Source organism: Oryza glaberrima, chromosome 12 (assembly GCF_000147395.1).
Source record: "Oryza glaberrima chromosome 12, OglaRS2, whole genome shotgun sequence".
In the NCBI taxonomy this organism is placed as follows: Eukaryota; Viridiplantae; Streptophyta; class Magnoliopsida; order Poales; family Poaceae; genus Oryza; species Oryza glaberrima.
In genome coordinates this window covers 5,195,091-5,213,471 of record NC_068337.1, presented here as the reverse complement: position 1 = coordinate 5,213,471, position 18,381 = coordinate 5,195,091, and the positions used below count along the sequence as shown (strand labels likewise).

Here is an 18,381-nt window from a genome sequence, read left to right as displayed (position 1 = left end):
TGACACTCAAACACTTGAGCAACACCCCATCAATCGTCCGATAGTAAAGCTCATCATCTAATAGAGTGTACTTCAATACCTTATATCTCAATTTTCTAGAAGCCGATTGAGATGGATTCTGCAAATACTGGTGCACATCATACCTCCAATCATCGGCTGTCATAGCTGCAATTTCAACCTTAACATCTTTGATCATCGGCTTATACCCCGATGCCCCTTGGGCCAAATCAGTAGCTTCAATATTTTGTTCTCGAGATACATGCTTCAAAGTAACCAGCCGAAATTCCTTCATCAATTCTTGGCACTTCTCATTATAAACCATTAACGTATCATTCTTGCATTCGTATTCTCCTGCCAACTGACTGATTACCAGCAAAGAATCCCCCATGATTTCAATAGCATCGGCTTCAACTTCCTTGAGTAACTGCAACCCTCTGAGCACTGCTTCATACTCAGCTTGATTATTAGTCGCGTAAGGCTTAATAGTATAAGCAAACTCGAAACATGCCCCCCTAGGGGAAATTATAACTAGGCCGATACCACAACCATGAGTACATACCGATCCATCAAAGAATAAAGTCCATGGCACCATTTCAACCGAGCCGATTGAATCATCACGATGTTCCACAATAAAATCGGCTATAGCTTGTCCCTTAATCGCCTTCGGCGACTCATACCAAAGATCAAACTCAGTTAAGGAAAATATCCACTTTCCAACCCTTCCTTTCAATATTGGAGCCGATAACATGTATTTGACAACGTCGGCCTTGCATATAACAGTATACTCGTTGGATAGTAGATAATGCCTCAACCTTGTACACGAAAAATACAGACACAAGCACAACTTCTCCATAGGGGAATATCTAGTTTCAGTGTCCAAGAGCCGAAGACTGAGATAAAATACAACTCGTTCTTTTCCATCCAACTCCTGAATCAAGACTGAGCCGATTGACCTCTCACCAGCCGACAGATACAATCTAAAAGGTATCCCTTTCTGTGGAGGAATCAAAACAGGAGGAATGCTAAGATATTCTTTAATATTATCCAAAGCTTTTTGCTGCTCTACCCCCCAAGTAAACTGTTGATCTGCTTTCAATCTCAACAATGGTGTAAAAGGTTCCAACCTCCCAGACAAATTAGAAATAAACCTTCTAACAAAATTTATTTTGCCGATCATCTCTTGTAGTTCCGTTTTGTTCTCTGGAGGCTGAATCTTCTTGATCACATTAACACTCCTTTGAGTTACTTCGATCCCCCTCTCATGAGCAAGAAACCCCAAAAACTGGCCAGCCGATACACCAAAAGCACATTTTTTCGGATTCATCTTCAGGCCATATTTTCTGGTTCTCTCAAAAACCTTCCTTAAATCGGCTATATGGTCCTCTATTTCTTTAGATTTCACAACCACATTATTAATGTAGACTTCAACCAACCAGCCGATTAGATCATGATATATGTAATTCATGGCTCTTTGATATGTAGCTCCAGCACTCTTCAAGCCGAAAGTCATAACAACCCATTCAAATAAGCCGATTGCACCAGGACATCTAAAAGCTGTCTTATGGACATCTTCTTCAGCCATAAAGATTTGATTATATCCTGCGTTTCCATCCATAAAACTCAAAATTTTGTTTCCTGACGCGGCGTCAACTAGCTGATCGGCTACTGGCATTGGGTATTCATCCTTCGGTGTAGCTTTATTCAGATCTCGGAAATCAATGCACATCCTGACCTTGCCATTCTTCTTAATAACAAGAACTATACTAGAAACCCATTCAGCGTATCGGCAAAGATGAATAAAACCAGCATCATACAATCGTTTAATTTCAGCTTTGACAGGTTCAAGCATATCGGCCTTACATCTCCTCGGAGGTTGCTGGTGTGGCCTAACCCCTGTTTTGATAGGTAGCCGATGTTCTACAATCGATCAGCTGAGTCCAGGCATCTCATAATATTCCCAAGCGAAGCAATATCTGAATTCTTTCAACAGCTCTATCAACTTGGTTCTAAATTCTGCAGATAAATTCTTACTAATAAACGTCGGCCTTGGTCGATCACCTGGACCTATATCAATTTCTTCCAAATTATCAGCTGACATAAAACCTTGTCCTTACTTGTCATCGAGATCATCCACCGTGTCCTTGACGTAGACTCCTGAGCCCTCCACGACGCCCTCAAAATAACAATTTGGGCTCTCCATCTTCAATTGGCTGTATATCACAATCGGACACTTTTAGAAAATCTCCATCCCAAACCTTTCCAGATAAGCAATCAAGACCATCCATCTCCCAAAGAGCTAAATCGGCACTGGCAACGTTGACTGACCTATCGGCTGGCAAAATCTCAATCCTGTCGCCTTGCCATTGAATCAAGCATTGATGCATGGTCGAAGGAATACAACAATTGGCATGAATCCAATCCCTTCCAAGAAACAAGCTGTAGGAACCCTTCCCATCAATGACATAGAATGCTGTAGGGATAGTTTTGCTGCCGACTGTCAGTTCCACATTCAAAACTCCTTTGGTTTCTGATGGATTGCCGCCAAAATCTTTGAGCACCATGTTTGTCTTGATGAGATCTTCAGCGTTTCTGCCCAACTTTCTGAATGTAGCGTAAGGCATCAAGTTCACTGCAGCCCCACCATCGACCATCATCTTGGACATCGGCTTCCCATTGACATAACCATTTATATACAATGGCTTAAGATGTCGATTCTCTGCCTCCTCTGGCTTCTCAAAAACCGCTTGCTCTGGCGAAAAAATCAATTTAGCCGATTCTTCTTCAACTTCATCGACATCGGCTTGCTTGCTCCCAAACTCAGCAGGCAATGTGAAAACCATGTTGATCGAAGCAGTTACGACACTTTTCCCCTTAGCTAACCTTTTTGCCTCATCGGCTACAGGAACCTGATTCTTAACACGCCACTCCTGCCTCGGCTTTGCTTTCTTCAGCCGATGGTTAATTTCTTGTTCAACCTCCTGAAAGCGCTCCCTGTTCCTCAATCTTTGAACCCTTCTTTTTTGATTCTTCGTGAAAATACCATAAGGACACCACTGATTTTTCCTGATTTCATTGTCCTCTTGGTCATGATGTTGATTCACTGGACCCAATCTTTGATGAACAGGAACTCTTGCCTGCCTTAGCCGACTACCTCTACCATATGATCGGCTTGAATTCTCGGCAATATCACTGCACCCAGGACAATCTTCAATAGAAGGCAGCCTCATACCTTCATTCCAACAAAATCTAAAAAACTCGCAACTCCAATGAGGATCAAAGCCATCATCATCTGCTTCATAATGCTTCTCCTGTTGCTTGTCATACTTCCTCTGATATTTGTTGATAATCGTAGACGAATTCATCTGAAAACCCCTTACACGGCCCCCATCGGTTGTTCGGCTAGCTGTATGCACCATATTAACAGGAAAAGGATTGCCATCAACCTTCATCGGCCTCTTAGAGTCGTCAAACTTAATTTTGCCCCCTTCAATAGCCGCTTGGATCTGCTGCCTGAAGACCTTGCAATCATTAGTCGTATGAGACCTAGAGTTGTGCCACTTGCAATACATTTTCTTGCCCAATTCTTCAGCCGATGGAATTATGTGACGGCAGGAAGTTGAATCTACTTCTCTCGAAGTAGCAAGTCAAAAATCTTATCAGCCTTGGTTATGTCAAAGTCATATCTCTCTTCTTTTCCAGAACTCTTTACCCATTGGCACGGTATGACCTTTCTACTCCTCACCCATTCGGCTGCAACTATTTCAGAGTCATTCTCATCATCATCCGACCCATATATGTAAGGACAAACATGATTAACCTTCTTAGAGCTTTTCCTAGCTTCCACAGACCTATGCTCGTGCAAGGTTACCTTCTGTATCAGATGTGACAAGCTATCAAAGTCTTCAGACGAGAATTTCTCCCTAATCGGAGCAATCATACCCTGGAAGGCCAGATCGGCTAACTGGGTGTCAGTTAAACTCAAGCTGAAGCATTTGTTCCTCATCTCCCTTAATCTCTGAATATACTCGTGCACAGGTTCATCATGCCGCTGCTTAATCACCGTCAAGTCAGATAATTTCATCTCATGAACCCCACTGTAGAAATAGCTGTGGAATTGCTTCTCTAAATCGGCCCAACTATTGATCGACCCATACGGCAAAGAGGAAAACCAAGAAAAAGCCGATGCGGACAAAGATAACCGGAACAACCTAACCCTCAGAGCGTCCACAGCCAATGCTTCACCACACTGAGCTAAAAATCGGCTAATGTGCTCATAAGTTGACACACCATCTTGACCTGAAAATTTGGAGAAGTCTAGAACTTTGAACCGATTGGGAAAAGGAACTCTCTCGAACCACTCAGGGTAAGGCTGCCGATACAAGCTTCCAGTCTCTTTTGGTTTAAGCCCAAATTGTTCCCTCATTACGTCGGCAATCACATCGGCCCACGGTCGTTGCTGAACTGCTCCCTGTGACTGTTGTTGCATGGGTTCGAATTAACCGTACTGAGACGCAAACTGGGGTTGAGCCAGTCCCCCTGGCTGATATTGGGTTTGCGGGGAAGGAGGCTGATATTGATAATTCAAGTTGCCCCCCTGGTAATTATGAAGGTTCGGCTGAATATTATGTGCCAAGTGCTCGGGAACAACTTGAGGCATTACTGTACCATCCGGCTGTACGTGGTGAACCAAGTGTTCTGGGACAACTTAATTTAAAAATTGTTGTACAGGCTGTCCACCAGGCGTCGCAAACACAGCCGATGCGCTCATCGAGCCTTGGTGCTGAATCGGCTGAACGATTTACTGTCTTAACGGCGTCTGCTGAATCGGCCGCGGAAGCTGTTGCCTTGGTGGCGTTTGCTGAACTGGTTGCACAACATGTTGCTGAATTGGTTGTACAACCTGTTGAATCGGGGGTGTCTGTTGAATCGGCTGCTGCTGTATTGGATCAACAGTAGGTTGAGGTGGCAGAAACGTGGCAGCAACCTGCCCACTATACTGTGGCTGCTCTCTTAATAACAACCGAGGGTTCACCAGCTGGCCTGGTGCCAACGCTGACGGAGCAGATAGGGGAGTCGATGCAGGCGCCGTCGGCTGAGCTGATGGTGCAATGGGGGGAACTGCCTGAATAGATGGCTGAGCATCGGTGATCAAAGGCTGATAATTTGGAAAGACACCTCCTTGCAAATAAACTGGGCCTGCAGCCTGATGCTCATCTATTGAACCATCGGCTATTGATTTCATCATGTTTGATAAGGTATTGACTAACACCCTAAACTGATTGATCAAAGCATGGTGCACAGCATAGTCGACCCGATCCTGGAAGTTATTAAAAAATTCCTGTGATGCATTGCCATCCTGATTAAAATTTCCTCCCTGCAACCCCTGAGCACCATCACTTTGAACTCCATGCGCCCTATCACCTTGAACCCCATGGACTCCCTGAGAATTGTCACCTTGACCTCCTAGAGAACCGTCTGTAGCACCTTTGTCACTCGGTTGAGCCGAGCCGTCCGGAGCTTGTTTCCCGTCTTCATCTTTAGAAGAACTGGTCCCAGGATCATCGGCAACTACCTTTACTTTATACTTTTGAACCAATGTTCCCTTACGAGTCTGCATGAATGAGTTCAAGAACTGATCCCGTGCCTGCTGCATCATCGCGTCGAAATCTTTCTTCTGATCAGGTGTGAATTTTTCTGGATCAATGGCCACGACGTTTCCTTCATTGAAGTCCGTCAATCCCAACTTCTAGATCTTTTCCTTAACAGTGCCTGGACTAGCCGGGGATGGCGACAGCGGTGGTTTCTCAGCCATGAGGAAGAATTGCTTGCTGACTTCTTATTTGTCCCACCAGGCATGGCAAAAGCGTGTTGACGTAAAACACGAGGCCTGGGAGATCTGCTTAACTCCAGTGCAGATCCAAAGCTCGCCTTCGAGTGTGTTAGCGTGCTAGTTGATTTGATCCTGCAATCAACAAGAAATAGAAACAAAGAGATCGCGGTTAAATCTATAAATGATAGCCGATCGGCTAAGCGCCGGTGACATATCATTTATCTTTGAGCCGATGTCATATGTGAATCGATCGGTGACTATAAATAGATAATAAAGAACTAAACCTACTCGATCGGCTATAGATATTACCAATATATAGTTCTTATATCGATATATATTTAAATCAAGTGATTGGGATAGATCGGTCGCCATGCCGAGACAGTATAAATCACTTGGATCGAAATATATATTAATAACAGGACTATATATGTTTATAGCATAGCCGATCATATAGATCTAGCATGTATCGGCTAATACTCCGATACTACTCTATATCAAGATATTAAAACAAGTATAATATATCAAACAAAAGCTTAATATACTTAAATGCAATAAGATCTTGACATAAAGGGCGGATTTAACATGTCACTCAAACATATAGAGCGAATATGGTTAAATCAGATAAGATCGACTAAAACTCCGATACTACCCTAATCGGCAACCAGAAGGCAGGCTAGAGATTGATATTCTAAGCACGACTTAATAGATCAAACTCAACTAATGCAGCATTAAGTATGAAAAGAAGAACAATATCTAGACAATCAAGCCGCTGGAAATTTCATAGAGTGGTGGATATCTTATATAATCTAAATCAACATCAAAATCTAACCTAATCGGCTGCCCTCTACTAACAGATGTTAGCCGATTGTAGGTTAGATAGTGATATTGCCAGAGATTATGTACGATATATGATAACTCGACGAATTATGTAAACAAGATTAGAGTATCATAAAGATGGAAGCACTAATCCCGATAACACAAGCCATCATAACAAGTTTTACCTCTTGTTGAAGATCGAAACCAATGCAGCTCAACCCGAAAGCAAGAACTCGTCGAAATAAAACTAAAGCAAAAAGGTGGCGATGCGCCAAAATTGTATTGAACGTGTGTGTAATTACATAGGGCTCGGGGTCTATTTATACCCGAGAATTACAAGATATGTCCATACCAGACACGACTATTATCTCTAACAAACTCTAAGATACCACAAGTCTTTACGGCAGACTTTTGCCCAAGCATATCTCTAAGGAAATTACATAAAATGTCCTAATTAATAGATACAATTGCCTTCCCAGGACTCTATCCATGCGTGCCAATCATCTTGAAGCACCTCAACCCAACCCGATGTCGTACACCAAGTCGTATTGTTGGAATCGGCTGCATCACCTAACCAAGTCTGACTCCAACTCAGCCGATCCAATCGTAGCCGATCCGGACTTCAGCCGATTCTTACTCTGTTTCCGCGACAATCTTCATCTTCGACCCCGCTTCAATCTAATCTTCATCTCCGATACTGATATTACCAAATTTGGTCGTTAACAGATGGGGCCTTCCATTTGGGCACGCGGCGAGTCGACGTCGCTGCGTGCAGTGGTGGTCTGGCCCCTGCCAGCCTTGAGAGGAGCGGCCACGTCTGTGCGCGGGCCGGGCTTGGTTGCCTCACGGCCACTGCCATCTCTAGAGCATGCTCATGAGCGGGCACGCGGCATCGTCTGGCGAGTCGCTGCCTCGCCTATACTTGCCAAAATCAGGATGTCCCCACTGCCCGTCGATGGCCGCCGCATCTACCGCCCTCACCGTCCTCGCCGCCACTCCAACTCCCGCCCGGCGCCCGACCCACGGTGCCGCTGTCGGTCGATGGCCGCCGCATCTACCGCCCTCGTCGTCCCCACCGCTGCTCCAGCTCCCACCCGGCGCCACGCCGCCGCCGCTAGTCCCGACCGCTAGACGCCGCCACCATCCCTACTACCGCTCCGGTGGTAAAGAGAGGCTAGGGAAGAGAATGAGAGAAGGGAGAGAGAGGGAGGAAGAAGGGGAGGAGAGGAGGATGACTGGGGGCCTCACATGTCAGTGGGTCCCCCATGTCAGTGGCCCCGCATGTCATCCTCTGTGTGAATAATAAATGAATTATTTTTTAAAATTCTAATGCCACCTAAGCGCCACATCAACGCCACGTGTAAAGGAGACCCGGTCAATAACGCCACATAGGCGTCATGTCAGCAAAACCGCCATCCAAAACCGCCCAGGGAGTCAAATTGCACCGGTTTTAAGAGTTTAGAGGTGAAGATATCCGGTTTTGTGGTTTAGGGTCACAGATTAGATTTCGATCACTTCTGAGGGTCACAAAGTGAACTTATTCCACAGGACTATAATGGCTTTGGCAAAAATACACAGCAGTAGTAAGTACCGTACCAGCACATAAACACAGTGCAAACAGTGATCTAGTGGAGAAAAAAAGGCCTGCCTATGATATGAAAAGATCAAGAGATTGCTTAAAACAGTCATATTATTGATTCAGCATCAAAAGATCAGACTCCCAATCAGACAGGTGAAAAAAAAGAGATTGCTATAATGATGATTACTTCAAGCAAATGCACAAAGATGACTGATTCCATGGTAATCAACAGAACAATCTAGCAGTGTGTAGTAGCCTCACCAAGCAATAAAGGAGACTTACACAGATGAACAGCCGGTGAAAATGTAGGTGCGCTAGGTATAACACAATAGCTACAAAGAATTGTACAAAATGCAGAGCAATGTCTTGGCACGGCAGAGAAAGAGATGGCAACACTCTTGATCATCTGCCCATGTACGCTAGTGTACACCGTTTCTTCTTATTCCAGCTTCTCAAGCTCACCCATTCGCTCTATTATTGCCTGAAAGAAAACAAAAGTGATATCAAGGACTACCCAAGGTTGAAGTTATCACATAAGGTCAAATGCTGTTCCTTAATTCATAGACTTCAGAAGTAACAATTGTCACCAAGTTTTCATGGGGCACAAAATGTAAAAGAAAGAGGGTCAATTTGATGCTAATATATGCTGTCAAGTTTACAAACCAAAGCTTAGTTTTGATACTGCAAAGCGCAAACCAACAAAGACATTGATATGAAAGAGAGAATCACATTGAGCATACACAGATGCCTCTTAGACCTCTACAGTTCCATTATTCATCTCACTTCATATTCCTTAACATCAGTTATTTGTGATAGTACACATGAAGACTTCATAGTTAGTGCACTTCAGCATGCATCTACAGCATACGTGAGGTGGTGAGGGCATTCAGCATGAGAATCCTGACCCAATGTACTGGAACAAAATGCAGAACAATTGGCATTCCAAAAATCATTATGTTTTAAATTCCATTTCCACCAAAACAAATAGGCAGTTAGTTGCATTTAGGCTGCTTCAGCAGTTCAGTTGGTATCTTGATTCTGTGAAAATTGCAACCATGAAATGCCATATTTGAAACTAAGCTCCACACTGGAGTGAGGGCAAGATGTGTTTATCATCCTAGCATGAGTAGGTGCAGAAAAGTTTTTATTGTACCATTAATATAATGCATAAAATGTATAATTTACAACGTCATTATGTTACACTACATGCTGGATTGCTGGGAACAAATGTAAACTTGCACCAATGTTGTAACAGACAGAACAGGACACATGGTTGACAGATGTATGTATTATGATAGAAAAAAGATGTACCCTTTTGCTTGTCTCTTGAAGTTCTCCAGCGAGAATAAACTCATCCAATATCAAATAAACCTACAGAACATAGCATAACAATAAGAAACAAAATTCACAGATTACTTCTGCCCATGGCCTTTATTCAAAACTTATAAGATGTGGCAAAATCATTTAGAAAAACAAGAAGTATAATTGGTTGGATTTGGTCAAGATAGTAGTTAAGATCAGAATTATTGGTAGGATTTAGTCAAGATAATAGTTAAGATCAGAATTACAATATTATACATTCCAAATTCAGTTAATGCTTTGGAGTGAATAATTGTCAGATTGGGACATGAGGTAAATTATTGTCTAATGCAAATAAAATTTGATTATTGACCCTATTGGGAAAGAATAGAAAATACATATGGGACCACGACACGGTATCATATTATATTACAATGTTTATCAGTGTATAACTATAGCTGAAACTTTAAAATACAATATCCTTTGCATAACAGCAACACTTATCTCATTGACCCAAGTATCGAGTGATATGCAAGAAAATACGATCAACTTAATATCAGAAATAACTAAAAGGAAACAAAGTAATTTTGCTCAGATTAGGCCAGTAATGTTATGTTTTCAGGAGTACCATGCCACTGTTCTGAGCTGTATAATGACTCATCCCATGAAGGATGGTTCTCGATCAAATGAAAAAAAAAAAAGAAGAAAAAGAACGCCAGAAGAAGTTAACAGCTCTAACTCTAACAGCATAATATAGAAGTGTTGTATAAAGTTGCACGATTCTGCATCATGTTCAAACTTTTCCAGTGCAAGGAAAAATACGTAAGAAAAGCATTGGCCAATAAAATTTCACTTCTGCTTAAACATGAGAAAGGAGTGCAATTGGATCATGAGTATCATAATTGTCATACTGATACAGGAATAGCCCGTTGAGAAATAGCTGTTACCTTGTGGAAATTAAATACTAAGTCGAGTTCACACACATTGCTGAAGAAATGATCTAATATCTCGACAAACAAGTGGATGCATTCCAAGTATGCCAACTCATTGTCAGTGATATCCACACACATTGAGAAAAACAGTCCTGCATATCGCCTGTATATAACTTTATGCGTCCGGAACTGCATGAAAATTATCACAAAGAAAGTGAATATACTGATTCCCATATACCAAAGACTGCTGTCAGAAGTAACATTTTGAAACTTGATGATACTCCCAACATGTAGTATGGTCTAAAAACTGCAGAACCAGCTACCAACAAACAAAAAGATGAAAGATTTTTTTTTTGTGATGTCGTCTATTAACGGCATATTACATGAAGATAGGTTTAGAATCTCAAGATACTATGTTTCATAGGCTTAGGATTTCTAGATTAGTCATGTAGTAAGATCACTAACTGTACAGAGAGCAGCTTGCGGTCAAGACTCAAGATCAATCCAGCCCCCATAAAGTAAGCATGCTAAGTAACAAAATTCCAAATTAGTAAGAAAATTATCCATCAATGATACTAAAGTTTCAAGATATCTATTCTATGGATAAATTATTTGCCATGTCAATACTTCAAATCAGCTAGCAGAGCACAGAATCTTTTTTTAAAAAAATTCCAGGGTCAAAATTATCTACCACTGCAGACATTTTCTTTAGGGATTCACTCTGAACTAAACAAGGATCCAATTGCTATCCATGCACCTCAATTACTGAACTAAACAAGGAACGAATGCATTGCAGCACAGGGAAAATAATACTGAGTTCACCAAAAGAAAGGCATATAATAAACATAGATTAAGAGCCCATTAGCCTGACTTGGTAGATTTCTCAGCAGACTACTATTTAAAATCTCATGCCACTTTATGAACTTTACAACCCTATTACTAGCAGAGCTAAGGCACTGAACAAGATTAATGATTTCGTTTTCAACACACTATGCGAAGTACAGATAACAAGTTACTATTGTTGAATAACAAAAACACTCAATCTTCAGATTCTTGCTTCATCGCATATAACCAGAAGCATAATTCCCTGTATATAACTGAAAGCACCAGCCGAGCCAAAATCACAACCTTTCTAGGTGCCATGCTATGCAGGAACCACCTAAATCCAACAGTATCTACAATTCCAAATCGACCGAGTTCATTCAATCCTACGAGCAGTCCAGGCCAAGAACATGCTCGATCTGAGATTACCCACAAGAGAGCAAAAGCAAAGACCTTTACGCAGCTCTTGGTTTTCTTCTACCATGAATCGCCTAAGAATCGCATAACTCCCCCCAAAATAAAAGATCAAGAACTCACCTCAACGAAGTTGGTGAACTTGGGATCCCGGTTGACCACCAGCCGATGCACCTGCGACCAAGAAAAGACCCAGATCAACACCCACAAATCGAACCAGCGCCAAGATGGAATCTCCTTTGCTGGATCCCCCTCACCTCGTACTCGACCTTGTGCTTCTCCGAGTCCTCGAGCGGGACGTAGTACTTGGCCAGCCGCGTCTTCCCCTGCCGATTCTGCAGCAGGATGAACCGGATCTGCAGCCCATTCCGGGAAGAACAGGTACGGTTTCAGATCGCGGAGAGGGGGGGAACAGAAGAGGCTGAATGCGGGATCTTTACCATGGCGGAGGATGACGGCGATCGCTGGTGCTCGTGGATTTGGGGGGCGGGGCGCGATTTGGAGCTTTGGGAGGAGGAAAGGCAGGAAAGATGCGTTCTTTTTTTCTTTTCGATTTTCTCTTGGTTTTGGAAGGTTGGTCGCCTGGTTGGGTTTACACCTGCTGAAATGTCTCCCTTGTGTCAGCCATCTCTTCTATATTTTTGACCAAATTGATAATCCATATAAGAATATGGTATAATAAAAAGCCTTATAGTTTTCTTTGGAGCATCGCAAATGTAAAATTAAAAAAAATAATGTATCTAAACTGTGGAATCCCTAAAATACTAAGCAAAGTGTAAGAAGGGTGTATGAAAAAAAAGTATTGGTTATTTTTGTTAAGTGTCTTATATTAGCAGTGGCGTAGTTAGAGGGTAGTCCATGTTGACTCGAAACTATCGTTTATTTTTATCCAAAATGACCCATCCATCCAGTAGCATGTAGCATGAGATAGATCACAAAGTAGGCATATAAGTTCGTCATTAGGTGCTAGGTTACCAAGTCTTGAGTATCCGAGCGAATGAAGTAGATAATTAATTTTCTTTCATTAAATATCTAGTACTTGTTAACTTGTACTTGTGTGAGGTTTAGTTTTTTATATTATTTTCAAATTATGAATTTTCTGGTTGATTTGACTTAAAATTTATACAAGTCTATTAGATTATATTTACGGTGTTTAGAATTGGTGTAAAGTATGATGCATAACCAACCAATAGTTTTGACTTATACCACTCATTCAAAAGGTTTCCTTACTACCCATCAATCAATTAGTTCATCTCTAGTGATATAAAAATCAAACCAACACTATTGTTGGAGCCAAAAACTGAACATTGTGACTTGCACCATTTGAAATAAAATTGGAAGTGCATTTGGATTTTGAGGACGTGGTTTTTACTTATGCCCTGTTTAACTTCAGGAGTTGAGTTTGAAGTGGAGTTGTGGAAAAGTATAAACTCAGCTACACCTCTAATTTATTTTGTGAGATCACTCCACCCAGCTCTACTCCCATTTTAGATGAAACTGAAACTATTTGGTAAACTCCAACTCCAGCAAAGGTGGAGGTAGAGGCGGAGTCATCCCAACCACCCTTAATTCCTAGAATTTAGCTTTAGAGAACATGTCACTGGTAGAGAAACCATCTTTGGTCAGTCGACCAGATTTCACAATAGTCCCGGTTGTATTAAAAACCATGACTAAAAACATCTTTAATCCCGGTTTAAAAGCTCCAGGATACTTTTCAATCTTTAGTACCGGTTGGTGTTACCAACCGGGACTAAAGATCTATTTGTAGTCCCGGTTGATAACACCAACCGAAAAAAGATCGCCATACGAAAAAAGATCTATTTGTAGGAAAAAAGATCGACGCGAAGATCGAAGAGGCGTGCACGATCAGATCGAGGTATCTCCTCCTCTCCTTTAACTCCTCTCCTCAACCTTATCTATTCCTCTCCTTCTCCTCTCTACTGCAGCGGCGGGGCGCGGAGGGCTGGCCTGGCGGCCGGCCGGCCGACGCGGCGAGGCGGCGGCCTGCGCCGGCGGTTTTTTTCTTTCTTTTTTTGGGAGAACTTGTGATTTGGATCTGAGATTGGTGTGTGATGTATTTGATTTGTGTGTGATGTGAATATGTGATGAATTTTGTAGAAGTTGTGATGTAATTTTTTTTAAGATTTTGTGATTTTGAGATGATTGATTTGTGGATTTGGAGGCAATTTGAGGATGATTGATTTGGGATTTTAGGGATGGGATGGGGTGAAATCAATATATTAAAAACAATGAAGAAAAGAAAAGAATAAAGAAGCAACCGGATCTAGCCTCTTTAGTCCCGGTTGGTAACACTAACCAACCAGGACTAAAAATGGATTTTTACTCCTGGTTATTTCACCCGAGACTAAAGATAGCGATCTTTAGTCCCGGATTCATAGTCCCGGTTAAAAAACCGGGACTATACAGGGGTTACGAACCGGGAGTAAAAACCACTTCTCCACCAGTGTGTATAGAACACTCTAGTGTGTATAGAACACTCTTGGAGATGCTCAAACATAGAGATAAAAAATAACATAGCATCATATTATTTTTTAATGTGCATGGGTTCTAACTTTGGTTTTCATGGTCCGGTGAAATTTTTTTTGTCCAACTTTGATTTTCATGGTCATAATGTTTGATAAAAGCTCGCTTTGGCCATTTGATTACTAACTTAAAAATTAGGCCCATCTTCTACGCCTTGCTACATCACCGTCCCATTTATTGACCATGAGAAATATAGTATGGGCAAAACAAAGATGAATTAGGTATACATTTACACTAAATCGTAAAATAAACTTTAAGTCATTTTTGTTTGGACGGGGATTGTTTGTAGTAAGACACTAGACACTGACATTAGGGTCCAGGCCCAAATATCAGTCACTTTCTACTGCACCTGCAATATTGGAGGGGAAAAGGGTCCACTTCCATTCTGTTCTAGTTGTGCTTGCTCGGTGAGCTAAGTTGCACATTTTTTTTCTTTTGGAAAAAGCGAAATACCATATGTCCATATACCACCTCCAAAGTTCTTCTGTTTTGACATTAGGGACATTCGGTTTCAATTTTCAAACCCTCTCCGGAATTCAAGTGTCCTAGCTTGCGAATGGCCCTTGTGTTCTGCAAGAATATCGAATACGTTATCTGAAAGTCCCTCTCACCTACCTCTGACAGTTCATTGGATTTCTGTTTATTGGAAATATTTGATGAAGTTAACAAAATTTCCATTTATGTATCATACTGTAAAAAAAAATCAGAAAAAGAACAACTATCACCTTTGCAATATTTTTTTTTTGTTGCAAAACACGTTATCTTTGTATGAGAAGCACATATCACATTCAGAACATTGCAATTGAGAACAAGCCAGCCATTACAGGCTGCTCACATATTACTCATCAAGTACCTTTAAAGAAGAAACAAATGAAATGAACGAGCACAACTTTCAGTCAGTTAAGAAGCTAGTTTCAGTACTATACAGGGATTTGCAACAACCGGAATATATCCGGAATGAAACGATATTACTTTTTAATGTCTTTCAGCATCATCAGATTTGCTATTGCAGTTGCTAGTGCTTCAAATATAACAAGAAATTGGAGGAGAAAAATCAAATGAGTTTCTTCAGACAGGTTTGATTCAGGGTTATGAATTCCGATCAGTCTTGTTGCCACCTGTAACAGGTTTTCCTACAGTGAACCTGGTACCCATGCTCTTCTGAATCATATTTGCTACTGAATTTTGTTTCAAGCTGAAAGATTCCAGAAAATCTGAAAGAAATTTGGGACAAAAAATGGATGTGATTACAGTCTCAAACTGGTTAGGAATCCCTTCGTCAGAAGCATATATGATCTCACATTTGACAGCATTAAATTCAAAATGAGCAAGAAATAAACAGCTAATGCTAAACGATGATTGTACATTCATAGATCAGCCTTTACACCCACAGGTTGACGACCACACTTGTCAGGATCTAATACATGCTAGCATCCGATACAAAAGAAAAGAAAAATAGTCTTGAATACCTAAGGCAACAAGAGCTAAGTGAAACGATGTCAGGAAGCTCCGCGATCATATTTCTTAAGCACCATACTTAGCTTTATACTTTCTTCTAAGCCATTCTAGACGCTCCTCAGCGGTACTCAGAGTCAAGAACATTTCTCTTTGTTCTCTACTGACAAACAACTCAGTTGCAATGAAATGCTCGTCGCTTCCACTCCGTGCTCCACATTCTTGAACCAATGTCATAACATACTGAATGCTGGATCCTAGAGAGCCAACAAGGGAGGTGAAATTCTCAAAAGTGGCCTGTGCTTTCTCGGCCAAATCTGCCATACCCTTCAATTGAGCTTGCATGAGCAAAGCAATTTCAGTCCTACTACTCTTGTTCTTGTTAGCATTATTAGCATGGCGAGGTCTTTTCTTGTTCCGATTCAAGGGAGACTCCTCTTCCAGCTGAGTGTCATCATTATCTTCCATGTCATTGTCTAGTCCGTCAAGATTAGCAACATTTACAGGACTTTCCGGAGTAGATGGCGAACTTGTTGCTGGCACCGGTGTATGATCCACACCGTTACTGGCAATATCATCAAACATCACTCTCAAATGATCCAGATTTTTCATTCCAGCTTTGCGGAATTTTTTTGCACCTGGCAACTCCTGTAAAAAAAAAGGTATCAACTGATAGCATAGTTCACATGGTAAGAAGATATCGAGAAAGCGCAACTATTGCATACTGTATTTGTCTTGTTCCACCAGTTTTCGTCAGCTGCAATTGTTCCTTTTGTACTGTCCCAACCTAAACCTGATCCTCTTATAAGCAATTTCTTCCAGATGGTGTACTCATTCCTAAGTTTATCCCATTTGTTTTTAAGTTGTCTCTTGGTGTAAAGCAAATGAGTTCTCTGCTGAAACTTCGATGCAACTTGGCTGTATCCAATGCTGTTGAGATGAGTACTTGGTCGATTTCCAGCCCGAACTTGTTCAGCATAAAGTTCACAGATAATTTTAGTGTTCTCATCATTCCACTCAGCAGCTTCTGTCATCTGCACTAATAAAATAGATTAGAGTCTGCAATTTAGCATCATACAGTCATGATGAACTATTTGTGTATAAGCAAGAAGTGGTGGAACTCGACACCAAAACAGAGATTAAATCCATGAACTGATGGTCATATACTCTCAAAAGATTGTCCCAAGACAACACTACCATACAAAGATATTTCAGGTTTCACCCTGAACTACGAAAACAAGAAAGGTTGCAGAGATGGAAGGTCTTTCTAGGCTATGTTTTCAAACATGTACACTCTTGAAACCAAAGGAAAGAAGAATCAAACAACTGTAACTAAAAAAATTCTGATATGTCCTGTTCAGATCAATTGAGAACAATAACTAGAACTTCATTTCTTTTGATACCATAACCCGATCTCTATCAAGTCCAAAGGTAAACCTCCATTCAAATGCACAATAATCGCGCAAAGCAGCATATAAGTAAGCAAAACCATACACATGAGAAAAGTAACAAGTGAAACAAAAATCCAAAAGGAAATTCTGGAATGCTCCCCTTTAGTAGGCTCATCACTTGGACCTGTTGGGAACAGGAACCAAGAACCACTTCAATCTGCTACACACACACCCCCTAAACATGATGATGGCACGAAACTCAAACAACAATTCTAGCCTACTAGATACCACCACTACAAGAAAGAAGCATCAAGCACAAAGACGAATTAATCCATCATTCTTTCTTTGCAAGAAATCAAGTATGATAATTTTGTTCCTGCTGCTGGAAATTTAGGGTGTGCCTCTCAGAAAATAAAGGGGGGAATTCATGTGCGGGACGAATAATAGATGGATGGATGGATGGATACCTTCCGTTCTTGGTGATGAGGGGGGCACCGCGCGGTGCGGGTGGAGGCGGCCGGCGGGGAGACGGTGCAGGGCGGCGGCGGCGGCGGCGCTAGGTCGGGAGGAGCGGTGGTGGAGCTGGGCCGAATTGGGCTCCTGGAGCAGGAGAAGCTGGGGCACAAATGGGCTCCGGCTTCCGCGTGGCTTCTGCGGAGCTGGGCGGTGGAGCCGAGCCGTTTGGGAACAGCGGCTCCGGCTTCGGCTCCGGCTCCAGTCGAAATTAAAAGCCATGAACCAACCCAATTAACTGGAATTTCGGGAAAAAAAATATGAAGAGGCTGCGCTGCAAAAATGGCTATGATTTGGGAAAATCATTAATGGAGATATATGAGGTCTTGAAAAAAATTTTCAAGTTGAAATGTTTAGTGACTAGTGTAGCTAATAAGCTGTTGCAAGTAGTAATAACACATAGTTCAATATTTTCCTTCCTTCCATCTTTTTTGGAATGTAAAAGAGGAGGTATCGAAATTTCAAAATAAAAGCCATTATTACAAATAAATAGTTTGTATGCCAAAAACAACATTACGCAACTCGCATAAGTCTTCTCCAGGCCACATAATCTTGTTGGCGACTTAGCATGCAAAATCTGAGCTTTTCAGTTTATTCGTCAAATTATTTTTAAAAAATATATGTTCTATTTTCTAAAAGTAATTTTTGTACTAACATTATTTATTAGACCACTTATTTCAAATTATTTGTTAAGTTTATTTTAAAAAATATTGAATTTATTCTTATAATCAAATAGCCAGAAAACTAAATTAAACATAGCATCTTCCCTTTTTAAGTGCTTGTTTT

General features: G+C 41.4%; 2 protein-coding genes across 3 annotated transcripts; both read right to left on the bottom strand.

The window, feature by feature from the left end:
• Positions 1 to 8,377: 8,377 nt before the first annotated feature.
• Positions 8,378 to 12,299, bottom strand: LOC127757878 (AP-2 complex subunit sigma). Its single transcript, XM_052283468.1, has 6 exons — positions 12,133 to 12,299; positions 11,950 to 12,048; positions 11,816 to 11,866; positions 10,472 to 10,645; positions 9,537 to 9,596; positions 8,378 to 8,706 (listed from the first exon to the last, which is right to left on the bottom strand). The coding sequence occupies exons 1-6, from the start codon at positions 12,133 to 12,135 to the stop codon at positions 8,665 to 8,667; spliced, it is 429 nt and encodes a 142-aa protein (XP_052139428.1). The 5' UTR covers positions 12,136 to 12,299; the 3' UTR covers positions 8,378 to 8,664.
• A 3,231-nt stretch (positions 12,300 to 15,530) lies between these two features.
• Positions 15,531 to 17,817, bottom strand: LOC127757871 (L10-interacting MYB domain-containing protein-like). Of its 2 annotated transcripts, none has more exons than XM_052283456.1 (3): positions 17,550 to 17,817; positions 16,417 to 16,730; positions 15,531 to 16,339 (listed from the first exon to the last, which is right to left on the bottom strand). In XM_052283456.1, exons 1-3 carry the CDS (start codon positions 17,815 to 17,817, stop codon positions 15,761 to 15,763), a joined length of 1,161 nt encoding a protein of 386 aa, XP_052139416.1. In that variant the 3' UTR covers positions 15,531 to 15,760. The 2 variants fall into 2 exon arrangements, with proteins under 2 accessions (XP_052139416.1, XP_052139417.1); XM_052283457.1 differs by having other exon boundaries at positions 16,417 to 16,725; positions 17,550 to 17,658.
• Positions 17,818 to 18,381: the final 564 nt, after the last annotated feature.

Bases quoted from the DNA above. Each gene is read 5' to 3' on its own strand.
- LOC127757878 (XM_052283468.1), bottom strand. The intron at 9,597-10,471 runs GTAACAGCTATT...TATGTTCTGTAG, and splicing joins TAGTATTTAATTTCCACAAG to GTTTATTTGATATTGGATGA. The intron at 8,707-9,536 runs GTACATCTTTTT...GTTTTCTTTCAG, and splicing joins TTCAAGAGACAAGCAAAAGG to GCAATAATAGAGCGAATGGG.
- LOC127757871 (XM_052283456.1), bottom strand. From the start codon at position 17,817: ATGGCTTTTAATTTCGACTGGAGCCGGAGCCGAAGCCGGAGCCGCTGT. The intron at 16,731-17,549 runs GTATCCATCCAT...CTATTTTATTAG, and splicing joins CTCATCACCAAGAACGGAAG to TGCAGATGACAGAAGCTGCT. The intron at 16,340-16,416 runs GTATGCAATAGT...TTTTTTTTACAG, and splicing joins GGTGGAACAAGACAAATACA to GAGTTGCCAGGTGCAAAAAA.